Source organism: Galendromus occidentalis, unplaced genomic scaffold (genome assembly GCF_000255335.2).
Source record: "Galendromus occidentalis unplaced genomic scaffold, Mocc_1.1 scf7180000077479, whole genome shotgun sequence".
In the NCBI taxonomy this organism is placed as follows: domain Eukaryota; kingdom Metazoa; phylum Arthropoda; class Arachnida; order Mesostigmata; family Phytoseiidae; genus Galendromus; species Galendromus occidentalis.
In genome coordinates, this window is record NW_003805467.1 from 246,581 (window position 1) to 272,694 (window position 26,114).

Genomic DNA, 26,114 nt, shown 5'->3' on the forward strand with positions numbered 1-26,114 from the left:
CGAGAACTCCGCTCAGTTTCATGTCCACCCATGACTACGAAACTGAAACAAGTGATCGGTACGGGGTGATGTATGCGCTCCTGATTTCCTCTTGAGTGACTCACTCACGGGTGTAGCTCTCCCCTCCCTGTTGCTAGCTGCCTCGACCTTTGAGTAAAACTCGCTCAATCGCTCGAGCGAAACCGTATCTTCTCATCAGAAAGCGCATATTCTCGATATGATCACAATTCATCTTGGCGAGAAGTTGAGTTCCGACCATTGGAATCACAGGAGTCGGATGACTTCAAGGCTTTAGTCAAATTGCTCGAGCTTGCCATAGTCGTTGAATCGTGGAATATCTGAAAACTCATCTCAACCAGTAGATCCGAGTCAAGATTATCAGTTCGAGCATTGCCTTGTCGCTGGGAGATTCGATGCACGGGTCCCATCGCGCGGCAAATGGAGATAATCCCCGTCCCCCGCTGGCTCCCCGGTGGGTAGCGTAAGCTCTGCCTAAACGCCGAAAATCCGCCGATGGGGAAGATTGGATTCACTACGGACGGGCAGGAAGGAAGCTTCTGCCATGCCCTCAATGGGTCACCATCCCGCAGCGTATCGGTGTCACTCTTCCTTTCTATCAATGACAGCGCCGGGCTTTTGATCAGCCAATCAGGTGGACACGAGAACAATTCATCGATTTGTTCGACTGACTCATCCCATTCTCGCGCATCCGAAAAAGACTGATCTGCCAGGACTGATCCAAATGAAATGACGCTTATCGAGAGTTCCGGCGAGCTGGGATTTTAGCTCGAATTCGGAGAAAAAGATCGTAGGACTTTCGGAGAGGAAAGCGGGAGTGGAAGTTCGAATCATTGACTACTCTCGAATATTCACAAGTCCGACTGGTCTCCCTGAATCCGCGCGACAGCTGTTCGAGCATTTTCGGTCTCAGTCAGTTATTATGCGGAAATTGTTGACCAATATCGGATCTTTTAACCTGAGCTGATAATCAAGATCCGGTCCCGCGGAGCTCGACGAATCAGAAAACCACATGCAAGAGGACCTGCTGACCGTTGGTCTCACAGCATTCCGCCGAAACTGTTTTTTAGAGGATCTTCGATTTTCGCGCGCATTCAGAGTTCAATGCCGCATCGGAATGCCCGGTTGTATTGTGAAGCGGCTAGCATCCGAGAGCAGAAGCGGTTCTGAATGCCGTTTGGGGGCATATGGCCCGGAGGGTCTTAAGAATGTTTGCGAGTCTGGACTTGAGTAGTTTTGACTTGACTCTGTATCCAGCCCGAGAGGCCGTTCCCCGGGCTTCTGCGATCCCTGAGCCTTTGCGAGAAATTCCCAATAAGGGATATGATATCAATTCGAGGTCCAGCGGGACTCCACGACCGCATACTGACTCCTGCAAGCTGATTTCCGCTACGATTGTTCCTGCTCTGCTCCACGAACTGCCGCAACTAGGGCTGCATCGAAGAAACCGCATTGAATTTCGCGAGCCTGAATGTTGCGTCGGCGTCGGGTGGAAGTTTTCGTATGAGGATGTACCTACCATGCTCTGCGATTCATTCCCATTCCTCGAACGCTGAATTTCCTTGACTGACTTTGAAACGCGGAATTCCAGTATCGCACCGGAGAGTTCAGACGAACGTGTTTGGCGGAAGCAATTTCGGGCCAAGTTGGAATTCAGGTTTCCAGTCCTGCAAATAATTATAGTGGGAGAGGGCAGGTGGTGAGACCGCCGACCACGGGGTCGAGATTCCGATCGAAGATATCTCCCTCTCATGTCGGCACTATGATAGCTCTGAGTAAGCTCTACGGTCTACGGCAACTACCATCACCAGCGCGACGATCATCGGCCGCTGTAGTCACAGCAGCCGCGAGCCGTTCAGCTCTCTCTCCATCTGGTGCTCCACGAGCGAGATCGCTCAGTCGAGGCCCAAGAGCCAAACAGCTTAGTTGTTCGCAGAGTTGGCTGTTGGATGTTTGTGACGCTCGGCTTCCCAAGTAGGATTCAATTGGTTCCGAGCTAGGGAAATCGGTGACGGTTCGCCATGCCATTCAGTTGTTCTGTGACGATGCGCGGATCTTTGACTGAATAGTTCTTCGGCCAACAGATATGTTGGGAGTAGCCTTACATTGGACGAGATCTTCGGTGAGTCATGGGGCCCTTCCCGTAATGAGTCCTGATTGATAGCTCTGAAGCTTCCGTAAGTCTCCTCGTTAGCCGGCTACGAGAGTCTTACTGGAAGCCGCGTGAAGTTCCGAACGTTGTCACGTCACGAATCCATGTGTGCCATCGTACCAGCTCAGTGGTCCTTAGGATTTTCCAAACCGATGTGTCGCCTTTGCTGTGAATGCTGCTAGCTCCCATATCGAGCTACCGGTCCTGACTTTGGGAGCGGACCCAAAAACATCTGCGCCCCGTATGCGGCACGCGCCGCTCGAACTTCAGCTGGCCTCCCATACACCGTCATTCGGAAACGGCGCCTTGTTCTGACGCGGATCCGCATCATTGACGTCAGACAAAGTGAGAGATCATGATCCGTCGATTTCTGCAGATTATCCTGCGCGCCGACGAATGCCCTCGATTAAAAAAAATCTCAAAAAGCTCTATGAGCGCTCGGAACGCTTGGCTTCTCGCTTCGAAACCCAAAATAACCACGATCGTCGGATGAGACCGATCTTCCGTAGTATACATGTGGTCAGCACGAGACGACATTCTCTGGAGAAGGTATCCGTAACATGAGATGGTCCGTTGTATCGATGGTCGCGCGGGATGTCACCCGATCCAGATGACGGTCGCCGTAGAGTATTAGTGACCTTTGGAGCTAGATGCAGCGTTCTTCTGGGAATGGTAGCGGTCGCTCACCGGTTTTCTCATTCAGAATCCATGAAACGGAAACACGTACCATCGGTTGATTTGCTTGCGTGTGTGTCTCTTACGACCGTGTCTGAGTCTATCGGTGCCTGCCTCTCATTATGTTCATGTTGCAAGAGGCTGCTTACCGTAGGCAAGGCCCCCGAGTCGGTAGATCGTTCAGGAATTCACGCCGAGAAGGACCCTTCCTAATTCACGCCGAGAACGACCACCAGATCATGCTCGGACATCCATCGGCAACGAGCCGATTGATTTGTAGCGGATTATTACTTGTCCGTCGAGGGGAACTCAGCTCTACCTGAGGCTCGTACTGGTCACCTCACGCTCGGATGGCCTTCCATTTTTATCTTCAAACGATGATAATGATTCTCTTACTTCTCCATGGAGTATCTCGACCTTCTCGGATGTTGTTTCAATTTGATGGACGGCGCATGAGAAAGAGTATAGCATGATGCCGAAGCGACTCCTCCTGGGAATATTTTCCGGACGCGGTCTCCTTGAGTGGTTATTGCTGACAGACGCCATGGAATATTTATAACATTCGATACACCTCTACGGAAACGCTCCTCTCAGAGACTCCTCTGCCGAGATCGATCCGTTCGCGTCCTCGCCGATTATATCTCCGCTAGATGAGGCTCAATACGAATACAATGATCGATACACATTGATTTTCATATCGGTAGTGGGCACGAGCTCTCTCTCAATCGGTCAGAAGTTTTTCCGTTCGTTGCGGTCTGACAATCATGCGCATGAGATGAAACATAGTCTAGCCGAACTTCTTAATGACATCGTGTGTCGTTGGTAACGTGCTGTGATTAAGATTCGCTCTCTCATCGTTGCAGGGATCTCTCGAGGAGCCGATGGCGTCTATTCAAGGAGGACTCGACAGAAATGGTTTTGCTTCGCAGAGCGTCGGGTCCCTCCACAGGAAGAAAATGCCACCCCAGGTTCGTGAAAATCCTTACGATATGGCTCATAACGAAAATATCTCGCGTGGTAGTTCCGGAATAGTCAAGCGTGGAATCTCGCTCCGATCCGATTTTCGTCCCATCAATCCGTTGATGGATGCTTTGTCCCTGCTGCTCTCGAGCCGTGCCTTGTTCGATCGCTTTATCATTGCCGATAACACGCGGTCTTCCTTGTGAGCCCCCTTCCGTTCGCGGTGCGGTACCGACGAGAGGTTTCTTTGAAACGCATGCCTCGTATATCAGCGTCGAAAAAGGGGAAAGATATGCTTCCGCTCACGTTTCCGTCTCTACCCTTGATATTTGGCTTTCAAATGGTGATGATCAGCCATTCGACGGGCTGTGACGGCGCTTCGCGCTCCATTTTGGCTGACATTTCACAGGGGAGCGAACGAGCGACTGCTGTTCTCACGACCAAATACGTCGAACTTTCGCTCGATTTTTCTTTCTGAAAACAGTGCATCCCTGTCTTATCCGTGACCGGTGCTCGGCTCTGGTGACGGGGGAAATTCACCTGGCTCATGCTTGCCATCGTCATTTATTACAATTCATCGAATTCCAAAGCCTTTAGAGATCCAAAAATGGCGAAAGTTCGGGGAAGTCTCACGCCTAATCCTTTCACAGGTCCCCAAGAGAACGTGTTCGATGCAGAGAAACCTCTCTCCGATGTCGGGCTTGAGAGCGTCGCGTTGCGAGTCCACAGGATCGGAAACATCGCTAGTTCTCGAGACTTCGGTCAGCTCGCATGGCTCATCGTCCGACCTCCACTCGCACCATTCGCACTCGCCGTTGTGGGGCAACGAGGAACACGACGAAAAACGATTGTCGAACATCTCTGAAGACGCCTGCGACGCCACCCCAGGATACTCGACGAGTAACGCCGGTGCCGACGCTCTGCTGATGTATCCGTCGCAATCGAATCCGCTCGCATCTCCCCAGGAGATCTCGAACTTCAATCCTCCCGAGAATAAGCCCAAGGAGATCGAGCGCAAGAGGCACTACCGAGTCGGCTTGAATCTCTTCAACAAGAAACCCGAACGAGGAATCCGCTACCTCATCGACAAGAACTTCCTCGAGGGCACTCCAGAGGCCGTGGCGAAGTTCTTGATGACTCGCAAGGGACTCAGCAAAAACAAAATTGGCGAATACCTCGGGGACAGACAGAACCCGTTCGCTGCTCAAGTTCTCGAGTGTTTCGTACGAGAAATGGATCTATCCGGAATGCAAGTCGATGTCGCCTTGCGTAAATTCCAGTCCTACTTCCAGATGCCTGTAAGTTCCGGGCGAGCCTCGCCCCAAACTTCCCCAGACCCTCATACGAGCTTGCTATCATGCCCATAGTCATTGAATCATCTATAGTGGGAGCTGTCCATCGACGATAAAAAAACGCGCGACAAAAATATCTAAAGGATTTCTTTTTCCCATTTCCAGGGGGAGGCCCAAAAAGTAGATCACGTCATACAAATGTTCTCTGTGCACTACGCCGTTTGTAATCCGGATCTGGTGGCGCAATTCTTCAAAAACCCCGACAACATTATGGTGGTCGCGTTCTCAATAGTAATTCTCAACGTAGATTTGCACAATCCGTCATTAGCAGAGCACCGCCGCATGAAGGTCGACGACTACATTAAAAATCTCCGAGGTGTCGATGGTTTCGAAAATGTGGACCGCGCCACGCTGGCTGGTATTTATGAACGAATCAAGAAAGAAGCCTTCCGACCGGGGAGCGACCACGTAACGCAGGTCCAGAAAGTTCAGGAGACGATTGTGGGCGCCAAAAAGCCAAACCTGGTTCTTCCACATCGACGACTAGTGTGTTACTGTAGACTGTACGAGGTCTACGATATCCAGAAGAAGGAGAAGGCTGGACTACATCAGCGCGAAGTTTTCCTCTTCAACGATCTGTTGCTCATTACGAAGATTGCAAGCAAGAAGAAAGGAGCCATTACATACACGTTCCGTCAGAGCGTGCCCCTCGTTGGACTGAACGTGACGCTGTTTTCAACGCCGCACTATCCGTTCGGAATCTCCCTCTCGCAACGTGTCGACGGCAAGGTCGAGATCACGTTGAATGCCCGCAACGAACACGACCGAGGCAAGTTCTGCGACGACCTTCGCGAGTCCATTCTCGAAATGGACGAGATGGAAGCCTTACGGATTGAGGCCGAACTTGAGAAGCAGTCTTCATCATGGTCGAACCAGGCAGAGAATCGGGACAGTGGAGTCGCCACGGACGACGACAACGCAGGCCAAGCTGCCGGTTCGCCGGCAGACTCACGCAAAGCTAAGGGCTCGGCATTGTCGAACTCCTTGCTGGACCTCAACGAGCCGCCTCTGCCCAAACCCGTTCGACGGGGAAGTGCAGGATCCCTCGACAGCGGGATGTCGGTTTCGTTCCAGTCCTCGGCTGCCAGTACAGTGAGCAGGGACTCGTCTCCGCAGACCGTCCCCGCCAGCTGTGCGTCCCAACCGCAGCATCAGACGATTCCCGAGGAACCGAAAGGCTTCCTGAGTCACGTGTTCAAGGGATCGACCAGCAAACAGAAGCTGCGCACAGATACGACTGACGTGTGAGCTCGTTGTTGTCTGATGGCCGATGGACACGAATGGAACGGACTGGTCTCGGAGAATCGGTGAAGGCGGCGACGTTGGCGGCCCTGGCGACAACGACCACATAATGCAGGTGCAGTGATCTATGTGATGCGTGTACAGAGGATCGGGTTGACGAATCAACTACGGACCCGTCTGAGTAATAACAGCGGAACCGTGTGTAATAGCTGAAAAGCCAATCTTAGCCAAAACTCTTACATACGTGCGCTCGCAGTGGCGACATTTTAGACAAACAACTTGTTTCCACTTTCGTTCAGTTATTTTATTTCTTGAGCTGTAAATACTGAAAGGGAACGAATCATGGTCACCCGTAGCTTCAACCAGTGGGCGCAAGGAACAATGTAACACTGAACACCTTCCCTTGGTCCGAACTACAAGAGCTCTCTTCCACGACGTATTCGATCTGAGATTATCGACTTGAGCGGGGGATGAGCTCAAACTTTCGGGGAGGAATAGCGTGCACCGATCGGACCCGAGAGTCCGAAGCGTAGGAGAAATCACTCCCAATATCGCTACGAGAGGCATCGCTACAGCATTTGGTACCCCCTGACGTGGACTGCTGTAATTCACGGCGTCGATGGTGAACACACATTTCTACGAATGTGCGTGTGGGTGTGAGACGCGTGAGCGGAGGAAATTTTCTGCGACATACCGAGAGAGGATCTAGATGTACAAAAACTGTTTAATATATTTGGAGACTGAGCCACGAGCGAGAGCGGAGACTAATAAACGAAACGTATCGTAAAGCGAGTTCTTGAATTCTTTCGCCAAGCATAAACCCCTCAATCACTGCTACCGATTCTAGTCACAGCGGAGCTCCTTATCAGCACGTTCGAGAATGGAGTTCACATTCAAATTTTTTTCCATTCCACTCGGTCTCGTTTTATTCAAATGAAGGCGGGTCGGGTCCGCTCCGTCACGACACCACGGCGCTCCCAGACGAACGTTCGAAGGATAAATAAAATCTCTTACAGCTCTCTCGAATTCTCAGCTCGTCTACGCTTCGGATGTCCGACGAGAGGAGCTCCTCCTGCTCAAGTTGCAGCCAATAAAAAAGATCTCATCGATGCTGGATGCCGAATCCGATCGGGCTGAAGGCAGCGAATTTCACGAAAACTTGGCTTGGCTGAAATCCAGCTCAGGATGCTGTTCCATGAACTTCTTCAGAGTTTCTTGTTTCTTCTGTTCGTCCGACGTGGGTTTGCCCATAGCTTTCTGCCGTTGATCGTACATCATCTTCTCGACCATGCCACGAGTTTCACCGTCGAGATCAGACAATTTGGAAGATCCCGGATCGACCTTATCGGTGCGGATCACAGGGTCGGTCAGGACAAGATGGGGCCACCATTCCATCTGATTTATCTGCAATAGAGATACGTGTGACCAGCCCGCTCGGTTGATAATGAGTGTGACTCGGAATCAGGAGTTGACTTCTGACTCCTGGCAAAAGCATCCGAAGCTATCGAGCTCGGATCTTCCGCAGTCTACGCGCGATTACCTTCTCCATTGTGATGACGATCCTGTTGTCTACCAAGACCCAGCAGCAATCCTCGACTTTGATCTCATTATACAGCTGACCGTCAATGATCAGGGGGAATCCTTTGAGGCCTACCTTGAGTTTCTGCAACGTCAGAGGAAAATGATATGATAGTCGCCGTGGAAGAAGAGAAATCATATGAGACATGATCGTATGAGCATGCGATTCTCAGCTGGTCCGCAGAGGAAGCGTACCTTCTTGGAGAATTCCACAATGATGTCTCGCTTATGAAGACTTATTCCTTTCGGTGCGTTCACCTTCAGTTCGATTTCTTGAAGAGTCTGTCCCCAAGAATAGTACTCGAGATCGCAGCCATTGTTTTCATTCGGCATGACTTTCCCCGCGTTCTGGGGATTCAGAACGTTATAATTTTGGAACTCTCGTTATAAATTTGCCGTGCGTATTACGGATTTTATGAATCCGTACGAAACACGACGATAGAGGGCTCAGCAACGGATAAGATTATTCGAAGACGGCTCCTTCTGCGCAGCGAATTCCTCACCTTGAGCTCCTCATCATCGTCGTCACCATCAGCGTCATCGGACTTCTTCTTCAGTTTTCTCGCTTCCTCAGCTTTCAACTTGGTCTCGTTGAGCTCTTTGGTTTTCTGTTCCTGAGCTCGCTTCGCCTAAACGACGCAAAGGAAAGCTCGAATATTAATAAGTCGATCCTATACTTACTATAATCCTATTAGGGGAGATGACTGCGATAGCGACCCGAGAGCTCCCCGGCGGGAAAACCTCCGGGCATATCCGTGCTTCGAGATACCACACGTCCAGGACGGGAAATCGAGAAAAACTAACCTCTTCGATTTCTTCCTGAATTCGCTTAGACTGCTCATCAGTCACTTCTTCAATGGACGCTCCTTCCTCTCTGCGGCGTTTTTCATCCTCGAGCGTCTTTTTCAGAAGGTCCTTCTTCTCAGCGAGCTCCTTCTCTTTCTTCCGCTGTTCAGCAAGAGCCTTTTCCTCGAATTTCGAAAACTTTTCCAGCAACAGCTATCGATGATAGATGACTTAGATTCGACTCCCTAATTCGACTCTCGAAACAAGAATGAGATCATCGACTTTTTGTTTGTTTCCGAGATCCGGGGACTCCGGCTCCGGTCCATATCGCACGAATCATCTTCGACTTACTGTCCTAGCGGCGCCGGGCTTCCCACCGGTATAGAAATCTGTTTTCCTGCTCAAGAAACTGAATATGGTGCTCAGGAGCTGAAAGTTGAATCAAGAAGTAGTTTTAGCCGTTGGAAACAGTCGACCTCCGGTCAGAACCCGATAATTAATTGGGGGCCGTCTAGACTCTAGACTGTCGAAGTTTCATCCGATACCGAAACTGCAGCGACTTATGATGACGATCCGCGACATCGGCTTGCCAGTCTCCTCCATTCACTCAGAGAAATGGGTTGATACTCACATCTGGTACTCCACCTTCGTGCTGTTCCGCCAACGCCAGCAGGATTTGATCGAAACGTGCCTCCCTCTCCGTCATGCTCGCCGTTTGTATTATGTGAGCTTCAAGACTTCCCGAGCCTTCTATTAGGCGACGTGCCTGGCGACGTGAGCGTTCTGGTATTGTCTAGCGAAGGCAACACACTGGGACCGTAGCGAACACCGATATTCGTAAAAATTGCTATCCACAGAATATCTCTCAGGTGACTCTCACGGAGCGCGATATTCGAGAAATATCTCTGCGCACCACGGTTGCCGGTGGTTGGCGGCGGCAGGATCAACATGGTGTCGTGTTATTTTGACACGGCGCGAGCTTTCGAAAATGCGGCGTCTGAAACAAAATATCGAGGTAACTCTTTGCTTATCGCCGATTGGAAACCACACGCACAATCTCTGCAGCGAAAGGAGAGTTTCATCCGATCTGGAAAAATGGAGATATGCTCTTTTGGGACGCAGGCCGGAGGACTCGCTCGCTCGCGACGGTCGAGGTTTTCAAAAGCCGCCGCCAGACACTCGAACCTCTCTCCCAGATTCAGAAGAGAAGGGAAACAAACAACAACTCGGAATGATGACACTGATCTTCTCTGGTGTCGGCCGCTGGCAGCAGAGCTTCCAACTTCTCTCACCTCTCTTTCAGCTGAGAGATACTTTGGGGGAAAGAGGCCCGTATTAGCACCACCGGCACCGGCTACCTATATTGTGTCCTCAACGAATAATAGGCAGAGTTCTATATAGGGCGCCGGGCAGCTTCACCAAATAAACGGGAAAGTGGTTCGGGCTTCCGAAGTTCCCGAAAGTGCGGTGCTTTCAGAAGACATGGAGACGGCAACGCAGGTTTTCGCGCATCGATGACTCCACATTGCTAAAGTAGATCACTCCTCGTGAAGACCTAACCACAGGCGAAGTTCTTCGCCCGGGCTATGCGCGGCCATGGCACTCCTCGGGAGTCAAATTGTGATCAGCATGATCATGGCTTGCATTCTCCACAAACTTTCCTTCAAGTTCTCCTTCGCTCGCTGGCTCCTTGGGCGCCGACTATTCACGTATGTGCCTCCAACGGTGAACGAATTGAAGATTGCTGAAGGTATCAAGGAAGACAAGAAGCAGAAGAAAAAGGTGAGCCAGTTGGCGGTATTCCGGGAGAACTTCGCTTTCGGGAAGAGTCCGACTATGCCCACATGGGATGGAGCTCTCTGGTTCCCTGGCAAGAGCGCGCATCACTCAATGTTGATCTTGCTTTCCAGGGTCCCGAACCGGATTACAAGATCAGTAAAAACGTCGACGTTGCACTGGAGACCGTTCCGATATCTGCTGATCATTTCGCAGAACTCTATTTCTATCCCGAGTACCAGTGGCTGTTAGACTTCATGGCCTACACTTCAACGTTCTACATTATAACTGAAGTGAGCGGAGGATCAGAGGGATCATGAGAATTTCTATTACGAATCGAATCGTTCCGAAGAAGAATATCACGCCTAGAGCTTTTAACGCTGCTGTCCTTTCGCAGATATATCTCTTCATGAGGCCAAATCTGTCAGAAGTGAATATGTCCGTGCTCTGGTGCCTCCTGGTCGTCCTTTTCGCACTCCGGACCCTCGTCTCCCTAGCGAAGATCTACTTCCGCTCGGACGAAACTTCTGCGGAGCGCTCCATGTGTTTAGTTTGCGGACTCATCTACCTGCTCATCGCCATGCTGATCTTGGTCGTGGATGAGAAATGGCTTGAATTCGAGCTGCGGGACGCGTATGATAGTTTCAAAACGTCCGTGACGGATTTCAGCCGCGAGATTTCCTTGGAATCTGCAGGCCCCACCTCGGAATTGATTTTCAAGTTGAGCTTAGCGGCATGGGCTGGAATCATTGGGGCACTCCTTGTGTTCCCGGGCATCCGCTTCGCCCAGATGCACCGAGACCTTCTCGGCAGCGAGTCGGTCGGACCTCTCGGAAAGATGCTCGTTCACCTCAATTTCATTTTTCCACTGCTCGTCCTGAGCATGTGGGTCACTCCAATCGCGAGGGAATATTTCACATCTCGAGTTTTCGGTGGAATGTCGGGTCCGATCCTGACTTCGGATCAATTCGATACTAGCCGGATCATCGTCATCGTTACCATGTGTATGCTGCGTCTGTGGCTTTTGAACAAGTATTTGCAGGCGTACATGAACGTGGCGCAGAAAAAAGTCAATAGTCTCCAGAAAGAGGCGGGGCGTATTCGGATCTCTGAATTCCGGAAAACAATTTCGAATGTGTTCAACTACTCGTGCGTGGTAGCCGTGCAATACGTGACCCCCGCGGTCCTCTTGCTTTTCTCAGTCCTCCTCCTCAAAACGCTCGGTGACTACAGCTGGACAGGTGCAGCGGGGACGACGCCGGTACCAAAAATCGACGATCGATTGCCTTTCTCGCTGCAGAGGCTGAAGCAAGTTCTGACGCCAGCCTTGTTCAGGGGAATATTCAACTTCACCACATGGTGGCTATCAGCTTCTATCTTCTTCAATAGCATCATAGGCTATGCGTTCTATACGTACAACGAGAAGGCGTAGGTACAGACTGCGGAATTGAAATCGTCGAGGATTATAGTACAAATTCGTCAAGTAGTGGTCAATGTGTGAGAGTCTCGGAAGGATTGGCGGCTGAATGTTGGCTCCAGAAGGAATGACAGTTTTTTACCGTGACGCCGGCTCCTGTAATAAAGCCTCATTCTAGTACAATAATTCTTGACTTATTCTCAAGTTCAATACGACCTTTTCACCCGTTTGAATCTCTTGATGGATCTTCTAGGACGATCGAGCGATCTGGCGAGGACGCTTTTCTCCACTTGGGGCCTCCGCCGTGCCACGAAACATCCCCCCGCGCTATATCTCCTTCTCCCACAAAACGATCTCCTTTCGCTTTCTTAGCGAGGGAACCGATTTACTGGCCTTTACGCTTTCCTTTGGTTTGTAACTCGACACATCGCTAGATAGCGCTGGCTCCGGAACGAGTGTCAAACAAGCGTGCTGTGTGTTGATTTGAAAATGAAGCTCCCTCTCATCCTCATGGTACTCGTGGGATGGACAAAATCTCAGGCGGCGACGGAGGAGCCGATCCGAACGGATCTGATCACGAAAACAGTTCTAGCGATTAACGCTTCCATCCAGCGGAGCGTGGAAGAGTGTGACAATGCTTGTCAGGAAATCGTTAGAGAAAACGCGGAAAAAATGACCTTTGACGAGAAATTCACGGGCATCGAAGCCAAAAACCTCATCAAAAGCCTCAGGCAGACGTTTGACGTCGACTGGAGCCCTGTTCAAGCATGGCTGAGGCGCCTGGAGAAAATCCAGAAGACCTACTTCGACAGTGTCCTCAAATACGCAGATCGAGACAGCAAACCAGTGAAAGAAGCGCTGTTCTACCTCGAAATGGGTAAGAAACGTTCTTCAGCTCAGCTGATGCGAGATGGTGCCTGACAGGGAATATTGATCAATGATTCCCGGAGTTTTCGTTCTAAGTCGCAATGTTTCGAGGGAAGGTGAGATCCACAATGCAACATCGGAACTGTTGGCGAATCAGAAGACGTTGATGGGAATCGTGGCCGATCTCTCAGCAATTCTGGAAATCGTTCAGAAAGGGAGGTCGGGCCTCGCGTTGAAGCTCGCGATCCAACTCGGCGACTTGAAGCCATACCACGAAACCTTTGGCTGCGCACACAAGTGAGTCACGGTTTAACTATTCGAGAAAAGAGCCTAGAGACCAGATAGAGGTGTTCTCCGAATCATTCTAAGAATTTTCGAGAATCAGCGAGATACGTCGAGATACTCTTCTCTTCCGCTCCAGATGCAGTCTCAGTAAATCTTCTTGGTAAGCCGTTTGTCCTGAAACTTGGCCCGACCAATCTCCAGATTAGCCGGGCGACGATGCTGATGGAGTTGACTGGTGTGACCGATTCCTCTGTGAATTTCAGCGTCAGCGGAGGGAATGGAGATGGCGATTGTGCGGCGGTCATGCGGAGGAGCTTCACGAGAAGCTTCCAGAATCTCCAGGAGACCCTGAAGCGATTCTTCGTCGAGGAAATGGTAGAGAGTCATCTGCTCGATGAGGACGACGACTCTTCAAATGAGGACTTCTGAAGATCTTCAATAAGGAATTCCAGAGCTCGACAGTCACAGACCTCGTTTGAGGGAGGATGGATGGTTGGAGGATTGAAATCCCCAAAGACCCCTCTTGAAATGAATGCATTTGCTCGAGGTAGGACGTTGGAAGAAAAACATTCGGTCTCTTGATCGCATCGTGTATATTGTAAGACAATTCATCAACATGTCACATCATGCTAACAGTATGGCTTCTGCATTCGGCTAGAGTGCTGTGTCTGACGATCCATAAATCAGTGATCTTTAGTACGACTCGAAAATCGTGGTAGTCTTGAGGAGACGAGTGATTCGCACTGTTGAGAACAATAAGTATTCATGTATGCATTCAATTCATGGAAATTCTTTCCTGTTCCGTGAGGGTCACAGCTCTATGTACAAGACCGATTCCAAATAGATCTCTATCTGCCCTGGTCACGGTTAGTCGAGAAACGGAGCCCGGAGAGAGTCCCAGCGCTCCTTCGATGCCACAATTCTCACGAACATCCCAACGGAGATTCGTAGATGCCTCATCGGCGGTGAAACAATCACTTATTGTGATGTCGGTCGAATCTCATTTCCATCTGTTCGAGGATGTGGGGCGCATATCTGACGACCAGAGTCACAGTACCCTGTGCTTGCTTCAGAAGTTCAACGGCTCGTTCGTGATTCTCCCCTTCGACCGAAACCCCGTTGACCGCCAAGAGCTGATCGCCCCGCCTGAGTCCTCCATGCCGTTCTGCTAGACCTGCAAGGCCGACCAAGTTCTTATAGATAAATGAACTCGAAGTCTCTGGGTAATTTTTATGTCGCTCTCAATAATTATTTCCAGGTGTGGGAGTTCGCCTCACCGCCTGGTATGATCCTCGATATGTAGATTGCCGAGTTCTGCTCTTTCCCTCCCATGACATTGAATCCTAGACCCTCCTCGGTTCTCGGAAGTCGAACCACCCGTGGCTGTGCCCTGCCCTCGGAAGCCGCGAAAGCAGCGACTGTCGCCTGTGGGAGTATAGTAAAGTTTGACCGCAGGCATCCAGAGCATTCATGGAAATCATAAGCTGAAGCGCGGACTATGTCGAAAATCGACCTATACGCAGAGAGTCGATCTTTTCTAGGAGGGCGACTTGGCAGGATTCTCTCAGAACGACAATGAATGAAGGGGCAGAGGTTTCCGGGGAGTACATACCTTCGCTGTGGCACTCGCTCTGATATCAGCCGAAGCCGCCGGACCTGAACCCATATCAGCGGTCCGATAGACTTGCTCGTAGACCTGGAGCACGGCGGCCAAGAATTCCGAACTCAAGACCTGAGACCCAGAAAAAATCGACCCAAGTTTTGTCGCTGGACTTCCATCTATGCGCCACTTTACGCATTGATCTAAATCCAGTCTACCTGAAGGATGTTTTCGCTCATTATGGATCTTATTAGGTTTCTTACACTCACCTGTTCCAGCGCGGCAAGCTTTTCACCACCGGCTCCGGTACGCTGGAGCTTCTGGAGCAATTCGACAGCTCGATGGATGTCTGAGAGGAGAATTTTCATGTAGCAAACATTCGAAAGCCTCCATAAGTCTCTTTTCTTCATCCCCGCGCAACGTGGCCCAAGTTTTCAGGTAGTGTGAGAGTGGACTCATCGAGTTATCCCAGAGATGATCATGAAGGCGAACGGAATCGGAGTCAAGACACGACGCAGTTGATTAGACTCTTCTTCGATTCCTCGCCGTTCAATGGGCTCAGGGCGAAAATTCCTAATTTGTCTCGCGGAGAAGGACAAATTCAATCGGATCACTCACCTCTCTCCAGATTCAGAGAGTCGCCCATCGCTGCCATTTAGTTCGACGGGACCACCGGGATAATGTTCTGCTCTTCAACTCACGGCAACTCCCTGATCCGTTCAGGAATTCAGAGAATCAGTATGCCCACTGATCACCTGATGTCTGATGTTGAGCTCGGCCAGATCGAACACCAGTCATAGAAGCTTGGCGAGAAGTGAATCCTGCCACAGATCCGCCCCGATGTCCGGTATTCACATACTGCAGGAGTTGTTTTTGAACCGCCTGAGAAGGGAAATCGATTTTTTTCTGCGAATAATCGTTCCAGTGGGAAGATCGCGGATCGAATACCCATTTCCGTAACGGCGACCATGTGACCCGAGTGATGCTTCTATCGCGAGCGGAGGTGGGGGAGCACTCTATACCTCTATAGATATGAAATATGAACGGAAGGCGGCGCCCACACATACACATGGGCAGACGATTCGAACCAGCAGGGTTTTCGGTCCCCTTCCTCAGGATCATCGCTCGTCGAACTATCACAGTGGTCTCAGGACCCGGAAACTCAACCTAATCCTCGGACCTTCGGAATTGTGAAAGGCGATCTATCCGAGGCTCACGACTCACGACTCTCGAACAACGATTAATAACGATAACGGGGTTCGATTCGGACGGCTGTACCTGTTCGATGCGCAGACGAGCTGTATGACAACTTTACACCGATTCGTCCGGACATGCCCCGAGAGGGGAGATCGGTGAAGATAAATCCTTCGGATCGATTGGGGGAATTGATGCTGATGATTTTTCTCGGAAGCTAGAGCGGAATCGTGTCGAGTGGGAGCCTCCTGATTCCTTCGTTCATTTCTCGCGCTTTCTGAAGTCTTTTGGGAGACGCGCCCACCTTCGAGACTCATCGAATACGACCAATCTCGGAGTCTGGACCACTCCAATGAAGTCTTGCTGTTTCGATTCGCGAGGTGGCAGTCAGCCAATCGAGCAATCAATCCATCAATCAGTCAATCAGAACGAGGTTCCGAGCGTTCGAGACGCTTCATTCATCTCGCGGTGGGCAGGTGGTGCTAATTGCTTTCGGAAAGCGCTGTCCGCTTAATTCACGGCGCCTCGCCGAGATCAGAGGGTGCAGCAACGCAGTGATAACAGACATGAATCACTGATATTCTCTTCTTTTGTCCATTGATCCCCGTCCATCTGAAAGGCAATTTAGGCTCGAGCTAAGGACTCTCATATTTATCCGGTGATTGAAAACCCCCGTCTCTCGTCTCGGAAACCGGTCACGAATAGCCTGAGCAACCGCCCTGATCACGACGCTCTCCGGCAGAGAGGTTGGATGAACAGAAGAATTCTCTGGAATGACTGAACAATAAGACAGAGGCACCATCGGCCACCGATGTAATAGCTATTAGTGCCAGCTCTACCGAAGATTCATATGTATCATGGTTCTGTCCGAATCAAAATTCACCGTTAGAGCCCGTTTTGTAGGCAACATGCAATCGATGTATAGATTCGCCTCATCATGACGATTTCGGAAAATTCTTACTTTAATTTGTCTTCCTGAGGCACCTCGTCCTCCGTGCCGCGGAGTCTCGTCTATTTCGCCGCCGGGAGTGTTAGAAGCGGAACGCACCAATCTGGTCGTTACAGGATGGAATTCGAAGCCATGAGACTAGACATGTTTCCGTCTCGTATTCCAGTCTCGCGTCCAGAGGATCCCCCGGAATCGCGTCCTGAAAACAGTAGACGGGAGATGCTTTCGATGAAAGCATTGTGGTAAAGCTCAATCATTAGCCTTCAATCAAGGAGACCTTTGTCAACGATCGACCTTTGCGGGATCGCTGAGGAACTCGAATTAGGTTCCAATCTGTCCGGAAGAGCACGCTCGGGAGTAGTTGGATTTCTTTTCATGGAGTTCCGTCAGAAAAAAGTCTTCCAGGTTCGCGTCAGAAGACCCTCTCAAATCCTCGGGATGGGAAGGAGCTCACAGAGCCTGGAACGGCCTCTAACCAAATCCTGCCCCCGACATCAAGGTCGAGAGTACAGTGAAGAGAGAATATCGAGCACTGGGGTGAAAAAAATATGGAAAATTAGCGAGGCATCGACCTGACGGTGCCCCAATACATTCGTCTTCTTTCACGAGGAAAAAACAGCGACGACCGTGGAGCGCCCTCGGGCTCAGGAAAGTAGAGGGATCGTCTCATTCAGGCACCGATGAGGATCCGCTCGTTTCCTTGCTGAGTCAAGAAATGAGGAAAGACCAGAGGAGGAGCCGGTCTCGGTAAGGGGCGATGGCTGAGGGCCAGCCTCGGGTTCCATTCTCTTCATCAGGTAGTGGAGGGCTCGCAAGTTCTTAATTCCTATTTCTATGCCAATGACAGCCGAAGAGGTAGAGCCGAAGCATAGGAAGGATACGTAGTGAGGGCAATCTGCTTCCTGCATCACACCTGAGCCAAGCTGTCTTTGTCCGCCGAGCTTACCGATGCTTTGCGATACACGCTCCTTGATCTCGGTAAAAATGTGCGGTTCCTCCCCGATCGGGACTATATCGTCGCAGGGATTGGGGATTTGGGGACGGGTCGCTCCGCAGATCCCTCTCATCTCACCCCCTGAGATGGCAGGAGCAGCGCGTTGTACGCTTCAAGATTTCACCGCAATCCTTGTACTTTCCCCAATCACCTCTGAGCGCGGCGTCGACTGCGAATTCCTTCACGAAACTGTCGCTAAGTATCGCCTGGAGGTGTTCCATGATGTGAACCTAAAAGAGTATCGTTCGGCTCGCCTGGTCTAAGTCGTCACACTTGAAAGACTCACATGTGCCACGCGCATTCTACTGAGGCGCGCCCGAAAGGCCTCACAAAGAGTCGAAATCAGAGAGATTCGTCCGGAAATACTCTGAGCAGTCTCTGAAAGGCGAATCCCCTAACAGGAGATTCTATCGGACGGGGACTCGCTACGAGTCTCTCACAAGCGAATTTTCAAGTCTCCTATAGGCGAGTTTTTCAACATTGGAGTGAAAATCCGAAAGAGAATCAGTCTGTCCTAGTCTCCTAGTCTCCTTGAGAATGACATTCGGAGAGCCCTCGAAAAGAAAGAAGCCCATCGTTCCCGTCTCAATGAATCGCGGGGCGAATCATCTTCGAATCACAGGCGAAGGAAGAGGTCACGAAGCAGATCCACCGAGAAGCTCGCTGATGAGAGTCGTGAATCTGACTCATATGCTGTAAGCGAAAGTAAGGAGAAGCATGGATCGCAGCAATCGAGAAGGAAACTTGAATCCAAACACTCCAGACGATGAATTCGAGGTGCCCGATCGAATCGGAGCTCGAGCGTAATACTGTTTTGCCGTGGGATATCATTCAATCTCGTTATTGAAGTGTATCAAGATAAGTTTCGGACACGGCTCCGTGTCCGACTGCGCTGCTTGCAAGCCGGGGAGAGACCTCGCTGAGAGCGGTCCTGCTCATTTTTCCGATCGTCCTCCGGCTGCTTCGCCTGAATTTTCGTTTCGGAAGAGGAATCGAGAAGAGCACAGCCCTTACTGTAAATAGGTACTTACTTGGAAATCGCCCAAGCTAATCCCAGGCCGTCGTATGTAGAGGTCCCCCTGCCCAACTCGTCGATCACGATGAGAGAGTTTTCGGTGGCTGATTTCATAATGAAGGCAGTTTCGAGCATTTCGGCCATGAATGTGGATACCCCTGCAATGATGGACTAAATACAGAGCGAGAGATACGAACGAAACAAGGATATTTCTACGTTCAACGCACAAAGCTCAAAAGTTTTCCCATCCTCGTTCGATTACTTTTGAAGAATTCTCGCAATAGAATGTTAGGAAAAATATCGAATGCGACATTTCCACATTGCACAATCACTTCACAATTAGAGGTGATTGAATCGGTGCAAGGAATTCGTCTCCTCAGACCCCACGCGGTCTCATCTTGGAGATGGTGGTTTCTGATTCGGATTTCACTGTACAAAGCTCCGAATCCATGTAGAATAAAAAAGTTACAGAAGAATTTCCTCCAAGAGCAATTTCTTTTTACCTCTGACAATTTCGTCCCCTGCCCCAACGCGCGTCAGAATTGCGTCTCGCACAGATATCGTCGCTTCGTCGCAAGGCACGAAGGAACCTATTTGAGCCATGACCACGGTTGTAGCGACCTAAGATCAGAAATCGTTAGAAGGCACCGATATTTATGTCGACATTCTGCGACCCTATGCTATAAGCTCGAGTTCGCCGGCGCCGGCGCTCACTTATTCCAGCATGAAGTACTCACGGCTCTCATGAAAGTGGATTCACCGCCCATGTTCGGGCCAGTGAGGATTTGGAATCTTCGGTCATCGTTGGTGAAATGAGCATCACTCGGCACGTATTGCGATTGCTTCTTAGCCACAATCGGATGGCGAACGTTCTCCAGCTTTATTTCTCCTCCCGACATTTCGATGATCTGGGAACACTTTGACGGTCAATCTCCGGTGGCACTAGATTTTGAGCGAATGGCGACCCCAGATAGGTCTCCGTACTTGTTTCTTGGACCCCCGCATGGAACTCACCTTCGGTCTCACATAATTACCATCAACTGCCGCGACAGCCAAGCCGACCAAAGCATCCAGATGGCTTATATTATCGGCGAGCTGATGGATCCGAATATCCCGACGCGACTTCAACGATATCGCTCACTAAAGTTTCCTGCATCGTCTTGTAGTCAGATTTTGCGGCGACGTATTCGGAGTTCAGGTCGTGAAGTTTCCCACTCGAGAACGAAACCCCGTTCTTCTTCACGTCGGTAATATCGAATGCCCGCTGGGTCTTGATTCGGTTGTATTCCTATTCGAGAGAGGAGCCTTGTGATTAGTCGGAGCAGGACACCAACTCCCGGACACTCAAATATTCATAGAGCCATCTGGGGCTAGGGAATGATGAAGAAGAGTTCCCTAACCTTTTTGCTGACTCTGAAGACGAATCCTCCGTCTGTCGCGTAGTCCAGTTTGATCACTTTGCCTTCCTCGGTGCTCAATGTTTGAGCAGCTTTCGTCAATAGTTTTTCGGCTTCTTTTTCGCAATCTACTATGCGGTCATTGATCTCCTGACGAAGACATTCCTCACATTAATTTTCGATTCCATCTCTGATTGTTTGTTATGAATCACGAAAGAGTACCAGACGCTCGTTTGCAAGTGAAATTATCGAACGACGGCATCACGAGGAACTCCATTTTGCTCTCGGCCCTCTCGATATCGATAACTTGCTCAATCATATCCACATACTTGTCGAAATCTTTCGTCAGGCCCTGTAAGGACTTGACGATCAAATCGTCGAGGGAAGCACATTCTCCCTGCGGCAAGGCCGTCAGCTCAGGAGTGAGCGACCGGACTGAAATTCATGTATGAATAGTTTGTAAAACTCGAGGCGGATCCGTAGTCCGCGCCACTTCAGGTCGCGAAGAAAAGAATTGTTGGTCCCCGGAGATCCGAGGCTTGTTCGGTAAGCTGACCTATAGTGTAAAGTTTGTAGAGGTCGTTCAGAAGGACTTTCTTCTCATGAAGTTTTTTCGCCAAGATGTGCAGATCGGGGAATCGCCTCAGGAAGTCTCCGTGCAAAAAATGGCGAACTTCATTGGAGTTCACAAAAAACTCCACGATATTCAAACGTTCCCCTGGAGAATTCAAAGGTGAAAGGGAGGGGGGTTCGATGACTTGGAGCCTGGAATCCAATTATATATTATGCATCCCTGGGAATTCCCATCCCAGTTCAACACACCGATTCTAACAGGATCGATCAGAGGTTGTTTGATTCACTCGGAAAGCAGGCGCTGCCCTCCAGCTGTTCTAGCTTGGCACAAAATGCCGTAAATCGTGTCTTCCTCCGCGAGTTCATTCACTGGTAACAGATGCAACGCATGCACAGCTGCGGCGTCTAATCTCATCAGGGTGTCTGGTTTGAGCTCTTGCAGAGAGAACTGGGAGAACGAGCTTGGCGACGAGGCGAGATTCAGGAATTTCAGGAGCGCCGCGAGGGGTTTCCGACCTTGTGCTGGACCTGGAGTTCCGCTGCGAGGCAGATGAAATAGAGCTTCTTTTGATATCCACTCCCGAGTCAAGATAAGAACGCATTGGAACTCAATCGAAATTCTCACTGGTACGGTGGTTAGGGATCGAATGAACTCACGGAGTATCTGTATATTCTTCGCCTGTTTCTTCCCGAACTTGTATATTTTCTCCAAGTCTTGCTCCAGATTCTTGTCATTGAAATGATCTGCTGCGACTTCGTAAAATGTGATATTATTCCTCTTGAGGAGCTTGTGTAGTTTGTCATCCATTTTCGTCGGAATGACCATCTCCTTGGGACTGATTTGAATCAGGGGACCTGTAATGATATCTCGATCTACTGTTGAGTTCGACCTTTCGGTCTCTGGCCCTCTCGTCGAGAGAGCAATTCGTGGCTTGGAAATCTCCGCTCCGTCAGCTCGGCTCACCCACCTGGAGCTTTGTCAGCATCGTATTGTCTAGAATCTGTGTCACTTTCAAACACTGTAACACCGGATCGCAGAAAGCAAGGCCAATCAGAACGTTCTCACTCTGAGGCGTGAATTGTAAGGAAGCGATTCCGTTTCGGTGGGACGAAACAATCAACTGTGGACCATTGGTCGCGAACAAGACATCCTCGAGTTCCACAAGGTTCCCAGGCGAAGCGGATTTGACCATTTCCCATCCATCGGAGACCTGCGAGCGATCAAATCGGTTCAGCATGCACACATCATTCGAATCATCAACGGGGCCTAGTTCCCCGAACAAAGGGTATTCATATGATTAATAATCAATGAGCTGCTACGGCGGAGTTTTCGCAGAACATCTGTCCACCCACGGCAAGGGCTGTCTATTTCGATGATTCGAGCCAAGTCTCTACATGGATCGGAGCTTCCTTAGAGTAGATATCCCTCACCTCCGCATAAATTCCCACGCGATAGGCCTTGACAAGGAGCAGCTCTTTGAGAAATCTCTCATAATTACTCTGACCGATCCATGCCGATGGTATACCCTGGATGTTCTTGATGGAGACCTTCAGCAAACATTTCGAGGCCAGTGTTGCATCGTCCAAATGAACAGAGAAATAAGTCTGCAAGGGATTCCGAAGAGAGATCACGCTACCCGACCTCTCAATAGCATCAGATGCACTAAGTTTGGATGAGACGCTCGGCGCTTACCTTCCTGTCGTAGAAGCGGACTGTGGTCGCCGATTTCTGAAATGGATGATGGGTGCATTCCAGACATTTTTCGAAATTTCACGAATAGGACCACGCGGCAGTCGTGATAGATGGCTAGATGGCTGAATAGATATCGTCTAGTCTAGGAGTTTTCCTACACACATATATCTCTGTAATCTGACCGACGTCAACGGACGTCAATCTGATGGATGTCAAGATCTCTAACCCTCGCGAGCGACCCGATAGTTACACGAGAGAGTACTTTTTTGAGAGTTGAGAGTGCCTACCCGGGATGCCCTTGTTGATTGAAACTCGGTAAATAGTCCCTACTCGAGGGACCACCGCGCCGTAGAGATGGAACGTTCTGGCGCGGTTTACAAGACCCAATGAAATACCAAGCCTCTAAGCTGAGGGAGCATGGAGCACCGAATCATGCCACAACAAAATTTATTTCAATTCAACCTCAAGTTCGTAACATCTCATTTACAAAAACATGCGCTCGCAAAATGACGCGATTGCGGGGCCTCAGTCAGGATTCCGTGATTCGCTTCGGAGATCCCTCATTGACTGGGACATTTGTACAAAGGGTTTACACAAGGAAGATCTGTTCGCTCATTGCAGGAATTTTTTCCCGGCAAGGACATCAGTTGCGATCAGAATCGCCTGAATTGACGCGGTCATAAAAATCACCTCATTCTCAATACATTATTAAGACTTCTTTTCCATATACGATTCCTCGAGAGTCAAAAAAGCCCTGCTCGATTCTGACAATGAGGCCAAGACTGTTGTGTCTCTCCAATTATTATTTCCGGAATTCCCGGTAGTCATCGAATTCTTCGAAAACCATCTGCAGCTGAAGATAGTCGTGGCTTTCCGCGGGCCAAAGAACATGGGTCACGACAGCATAAGCTAGAAAATCCGCACACGCCATAATCCCACGGATGAGGTTCTGTTTCCAGAGCGAAGAAACTTGTGACGCAACAATAGCGAGTATCGGTAGATAGATAAACCAGCACAGAAGTCCGGCACCCAAATGAAGGTAAAAGCGTAGTTTTCGAGTATTGTTCTCCAAGTGCATGGTGGAACGGAGCTCGCGGAGCATGAACAGCATCAGAGCCATCCTGAATCCGAGGACGAGACAGCCGGGATACGTTTCATACTCGTCGATTTCTTTGATCGGGTCGATCTCCGTATTGACCCATACATAGAGCACCAGATGAGCGATCAAGTATGCGATCCAAAGGAAAATCAAAACCCTTTTCCCAGCGATTTCGGATCGAGTGATTGCGTATCCTCTGCTTATAACCAAGATCAGAACGATGAAGAAAGATTGCGCGAAGATGTAAGCGATTTCGCCGAAGGCTTTGAGGTCTGGCAGACCTTGGCCATTGGATGCGAACAGGATACTATGGAGCAGTGTAGCGAGATGCGATACGAATTGCAGCAATATCGCCATGAATAATATCCGTGTCAAAGGGTGTCGTTGATCGTCGCGAAAGCGGAGATGGCACTGCATGGCAACCAGGGTGAAATACAGGAAGAAAAATATACACGTTCTCTGCAGCGAACCCTGTTCCTCGAATGAGAACTCATCATCGAACGCTGTCGATTCGTGAGGATGTCCGTTGACCAGGTGGATATCGTAGTCCACGATGAAGGTATCCCCGTTCGAGTTGTGCCAGGTACAATTCTTGGGATCTCGGTAGCACGAGACCAGCGTCACGTACCAGAAGCGAGGCGTATGTATATCTCTGACAGTGTACGTGAACTGGCTTGATCTGAGAACGCGAGATGGAGTGTCTTCTTCTTCGCACAGCTGTCCTCTAGGACAAGGAAAACTTCTGAGGAAGTCCTGAGTACCGTTGACATTGCAGTATCGATCGAATGCGTCTCGCTGCAACTGATTGAACATGGCACTGCAAGCATTCTTCAGTCGAGTCCGGTTTCCCCACAGATCCAAGAAGTGTTCACGTTCCACAACAACAAGGGTCCCCTTATGAGTCAAGTTTCTGCTAGAGCTCGTAAGGTTCCCGTAGATGTAGCCGAGGGTGTTCACGTGATCGTGGTTCTCGGTTTTTTCGAAGCCAAACTTTGCGACGAGTTTGACGAAATCCGAGCTGTTGAAGCTGCCCTGCAGTCGCAAACAGCTGCCGCTCAGCAAGAGCTGAGCGCAAACCAACACTAGGAACAGGAACATCTCAGACGCACGCGACCCATAGCACTCCGAATGTCACACGAGACGGAGCACAGATCTCTAGCAGCTATGAGCGCGACCGACGAACGCTCATGCTTGCTCTTTCGAATTTCGCAACCTTATCTCCTCCACCACCCACCACTCACAACAACATCGGCATAGCTCGCTTACCCTTTCTCATTAGCTTTATTTACTATTCGCCTGGTCCCGCTCTCATACCGAGAACGTACCACCAATCAACGGGGGGAGCATCGTCGGAATTTGGGATATTCGAGATCCGGAGAAGCGAAATTTCCGCGGAAATCCGCTCTCGGACTCGAGGACCGGCTCCGAAATCGAATTCATGTCCTGCCTCGGGGCCGCTCCAGAGGGAGAGAAAGCCTCGGACAACGGGCGGATTGAGTAGGGGAACACGGGCGATCCGCTCCTGATTCATATCTCGCAACGTCGCACGAAAAAAACTTTCGACTCCTCAATCCTCAATCTCTGTACTCACCGCCGGTGCATCTTTCAGGAAACGCAGAAAACCCTTGTCCTTGGTGACATCCGCAAAAATTGAAACATTCCTTCAGGGAGTCAGATGCGGTACCACTTGCGCAGGGATAACTAATTAATCAGCGCCGAGCACGGAACTACGGGCAGAACATATCGACCGAGATATTTGTCGTCTAAAACAGGGGTGGCCAAGTGGGGGTCCGCGGACCCCTGGGGGTCCGCAGCAAGATTTTCGGGGGTCCGCGACGGGGTGCCTGAGTCAGATTCGGAGTCAGATTCCCCAATGGAAAATATGATGAATAATCATGGACTGTCTGGGAGTGACTAAACGCTGCAGGTTTGCAGCGAGAATATCAAGTCTGCAGACATTGCTGACAAACACGTCGAGTTGAACGTCGAACCTCGCATTCGAAGCTTGCCAAAAAGTGCATTATGAGAAATAGGGGGTCCGCCGACTCCAGCTCACCCGGTCAGGGGGTCCCCCAGCTCACCCAAGTTGGCCACCCCTGGTCTAAAATACCTTCCAGATTCGCGTGTACCGGGGCGTCTACCATGCTGTTTGACTTCGTGCGGCCGATGTTCCTCACGCGGAAAATTCCGAATGATGATCGGCGATCGGCGGAAATGCGCGCCGAACGTGGTACTTCCCTGTGGCACCTCAAATTCGCTACATAGGCTTTAAGCTTTCAACGGAATCGAGGCAAATCCTTCTTTCTAGTCGGAACTGTTTCGGCTCAACTTCTTGTGGTATAATTTCATCAAGCGGGTTGTTCCAATCGCTCCTATCCCTGAACGATCCCCAAGAAGAATCTTCTCATCAACTCTCTTTCCCTTTCCGACCCCTCTCCCACAAATGCTGCGCCTCGAAGCGAGTGTTCGAAATGTTTATCCATGCGTTTTCG

General features: G+C 50.2%; 7 protein-coding genes across 8 annotated transcripts; 3 read left to right on the plus strand and 4 right to left on the minus strand.

The window, feature by feature from the left end:
• Positions 1-1,916: 1,916 nt before the first annotated feature.
• siz (Brefeldin-resistant Arf-GEF family protein schizo) lies at positions 1,917-7,180 on the plus strand. Its single transcript, XM_018640280.1, has 4 exons — positions 1,917-2,140; positions 3,709-3,813; positions 4,456-5,103; positions 5,263-7,180. Exons 1-4 carry the CDS (start codon positions 2,105-2,107, stop codon positions 6,403-6,405), a joined length of 1,932 nt encoding a protein of 643 aa, XP_018495796.1. The 5' UTR covers positions 1,917-2,104; the 3' UTR covers positions 6,406-7,180.
• Positions 7,181-7,297: 117 nt separating this feature from the next.
• nudC (nuclear distribution C, dynein complex regulator) lies at positions 7,298-9,679 on the minus strand. The gene is made up of 7 exons (XM_003745194.1): positions 9,395-9,679; positions 9,115-9,192; positions 8,782-8,976; positions 8,481-8,606; positions 8,173-8,325; positions 7,940-8,062; positions 7,298-7,803 (listed from the first exon to the last, which is right to left on the minus strand). The coding sequence occupies exons 1-7, from the start codon at positions 9,467-9,469 to the stop codon at positions 7,549-7,551; spliced, it is 1,005 nt and encodes a 334-aa protein (XP_003745242.1). The 5' UTR covers positions 9,470-9,679; the 3' UTR covers positions 7,298-7,548.
• A 680-nt stretch (positions 9,680-10,359) lies between these two features.
• Positions 10,360-11,971, plus strand: emei (transmembrane protein 161-like emei). The gene is made up of 3 exons (XM_003745195.3): positions 10,360-10,545; positions 10,674-10,832; positions 10,937-11,971. Exons 1-3 carry the CDS (start codon positions 10,360-10,362, stop codon positions 11,969-11,971), a joined length of 1,380 nt encoding a protein of 459 aa, XP_003745243.1.
• Positions 11,972-12,404: 433 nt separating this feature from the next.
• Positions 12,405-14,327, plus strand: LOC100904091 (uncharacterized). Of its 2 annotated transcripts, XM_018640279.1 has the most exons (5): positions 12,405-12,833; positions 12,940-13,120; positions 13,245-13,268; positions 13,372-13,655; positions 14,182-14,327. In XM_018640279.1, the coding sequence occupies exons 1-4, from the start codon at positions 12,446-12,448 to the stop codon at positions 13,535-13,537; spliced, it is 759 nt and encodes a 252-aa protein (XP_018495795.1). In that variant the 5' UTR covers positions 12,405-12,445; the 3' UTR covers positions 13,538-13,655; positions 14,182-14,327. The 2 variants fall into 2 exon arrangements, with proteins under 2 accessions (XP_018495795.1, XP_003745246.1); XM_003745198.2 differs by lacking the exons at positions 13,245-13,268; positions 14,182-14,327 and having other exon boundaries at positions 13,372-13,812.
• On the minus strand, positions 13,697-15,500 carry veli (L27 and PDZ_signaling domain-containing protein veli). The gene is made up of 5 exons (XM_003745196.2): positions 15,327-15,500; positions 14,978-15,057; positions 14,721-14,840; positions 14,386-14,533; positions 13,697-14,282 (listed from the first exon to the last, which is right to left on the minus strand). The coding sequence occupies exons 1-5, from the start codon at positions 15,361-15,363 to the stop codon at positions 14,083-14,085; spliced, it is 585 nt and encodes a 194-aa protein (XP_003745244.1). The 5' UTR covers positions 15,364-15,500; the 3' UTR covers positions 13,697-14,082.
• A 3,198-nt stretch (positions 15,501-18,698) lies between these two features.
• Positions 18,699-25,766, minus strand: LOC100905782 (DNA mismatch repair protein Msh2). Its single transcript, XM_029112007.1, is given in 15 exon segments — positions 18,699-19,018; positions 19,364-19,481; positions 19,598-19,768; positions 19,875-19,959; positions 19,961-20,148; positions 20,261-20,422; positions 20,505-20,692; positions 20,814-20,975; positions 21,080-21,352; positions 21,488-21,685; positions 21,795-22,041; positions 22,262-22,435; positions 22,524-22,559; positions 25,214-25,265; positions 25,735-25,766. Coding segments are annotated over 15 exon segments (2,406 nt in total).
• On the minus strand, positions 23,195-24,837 carry LOC100906077 (integral membrane protein GPR180-like). The gene has a single exon (XM_003745210.2). The coding sequence runs from the start codon at positions 24,718-24,720 to the stop codon at positions 23,326-23,328; it is 1,395 nt and encodes a 464-aa protein (XP_003745258.1). The 5' UTR covers positions 24,721-24,837; the 3' UTR covers positions 23,195-23,325.
• Positions 25,767-26,114: the final 348 nt, after the last annotated feature.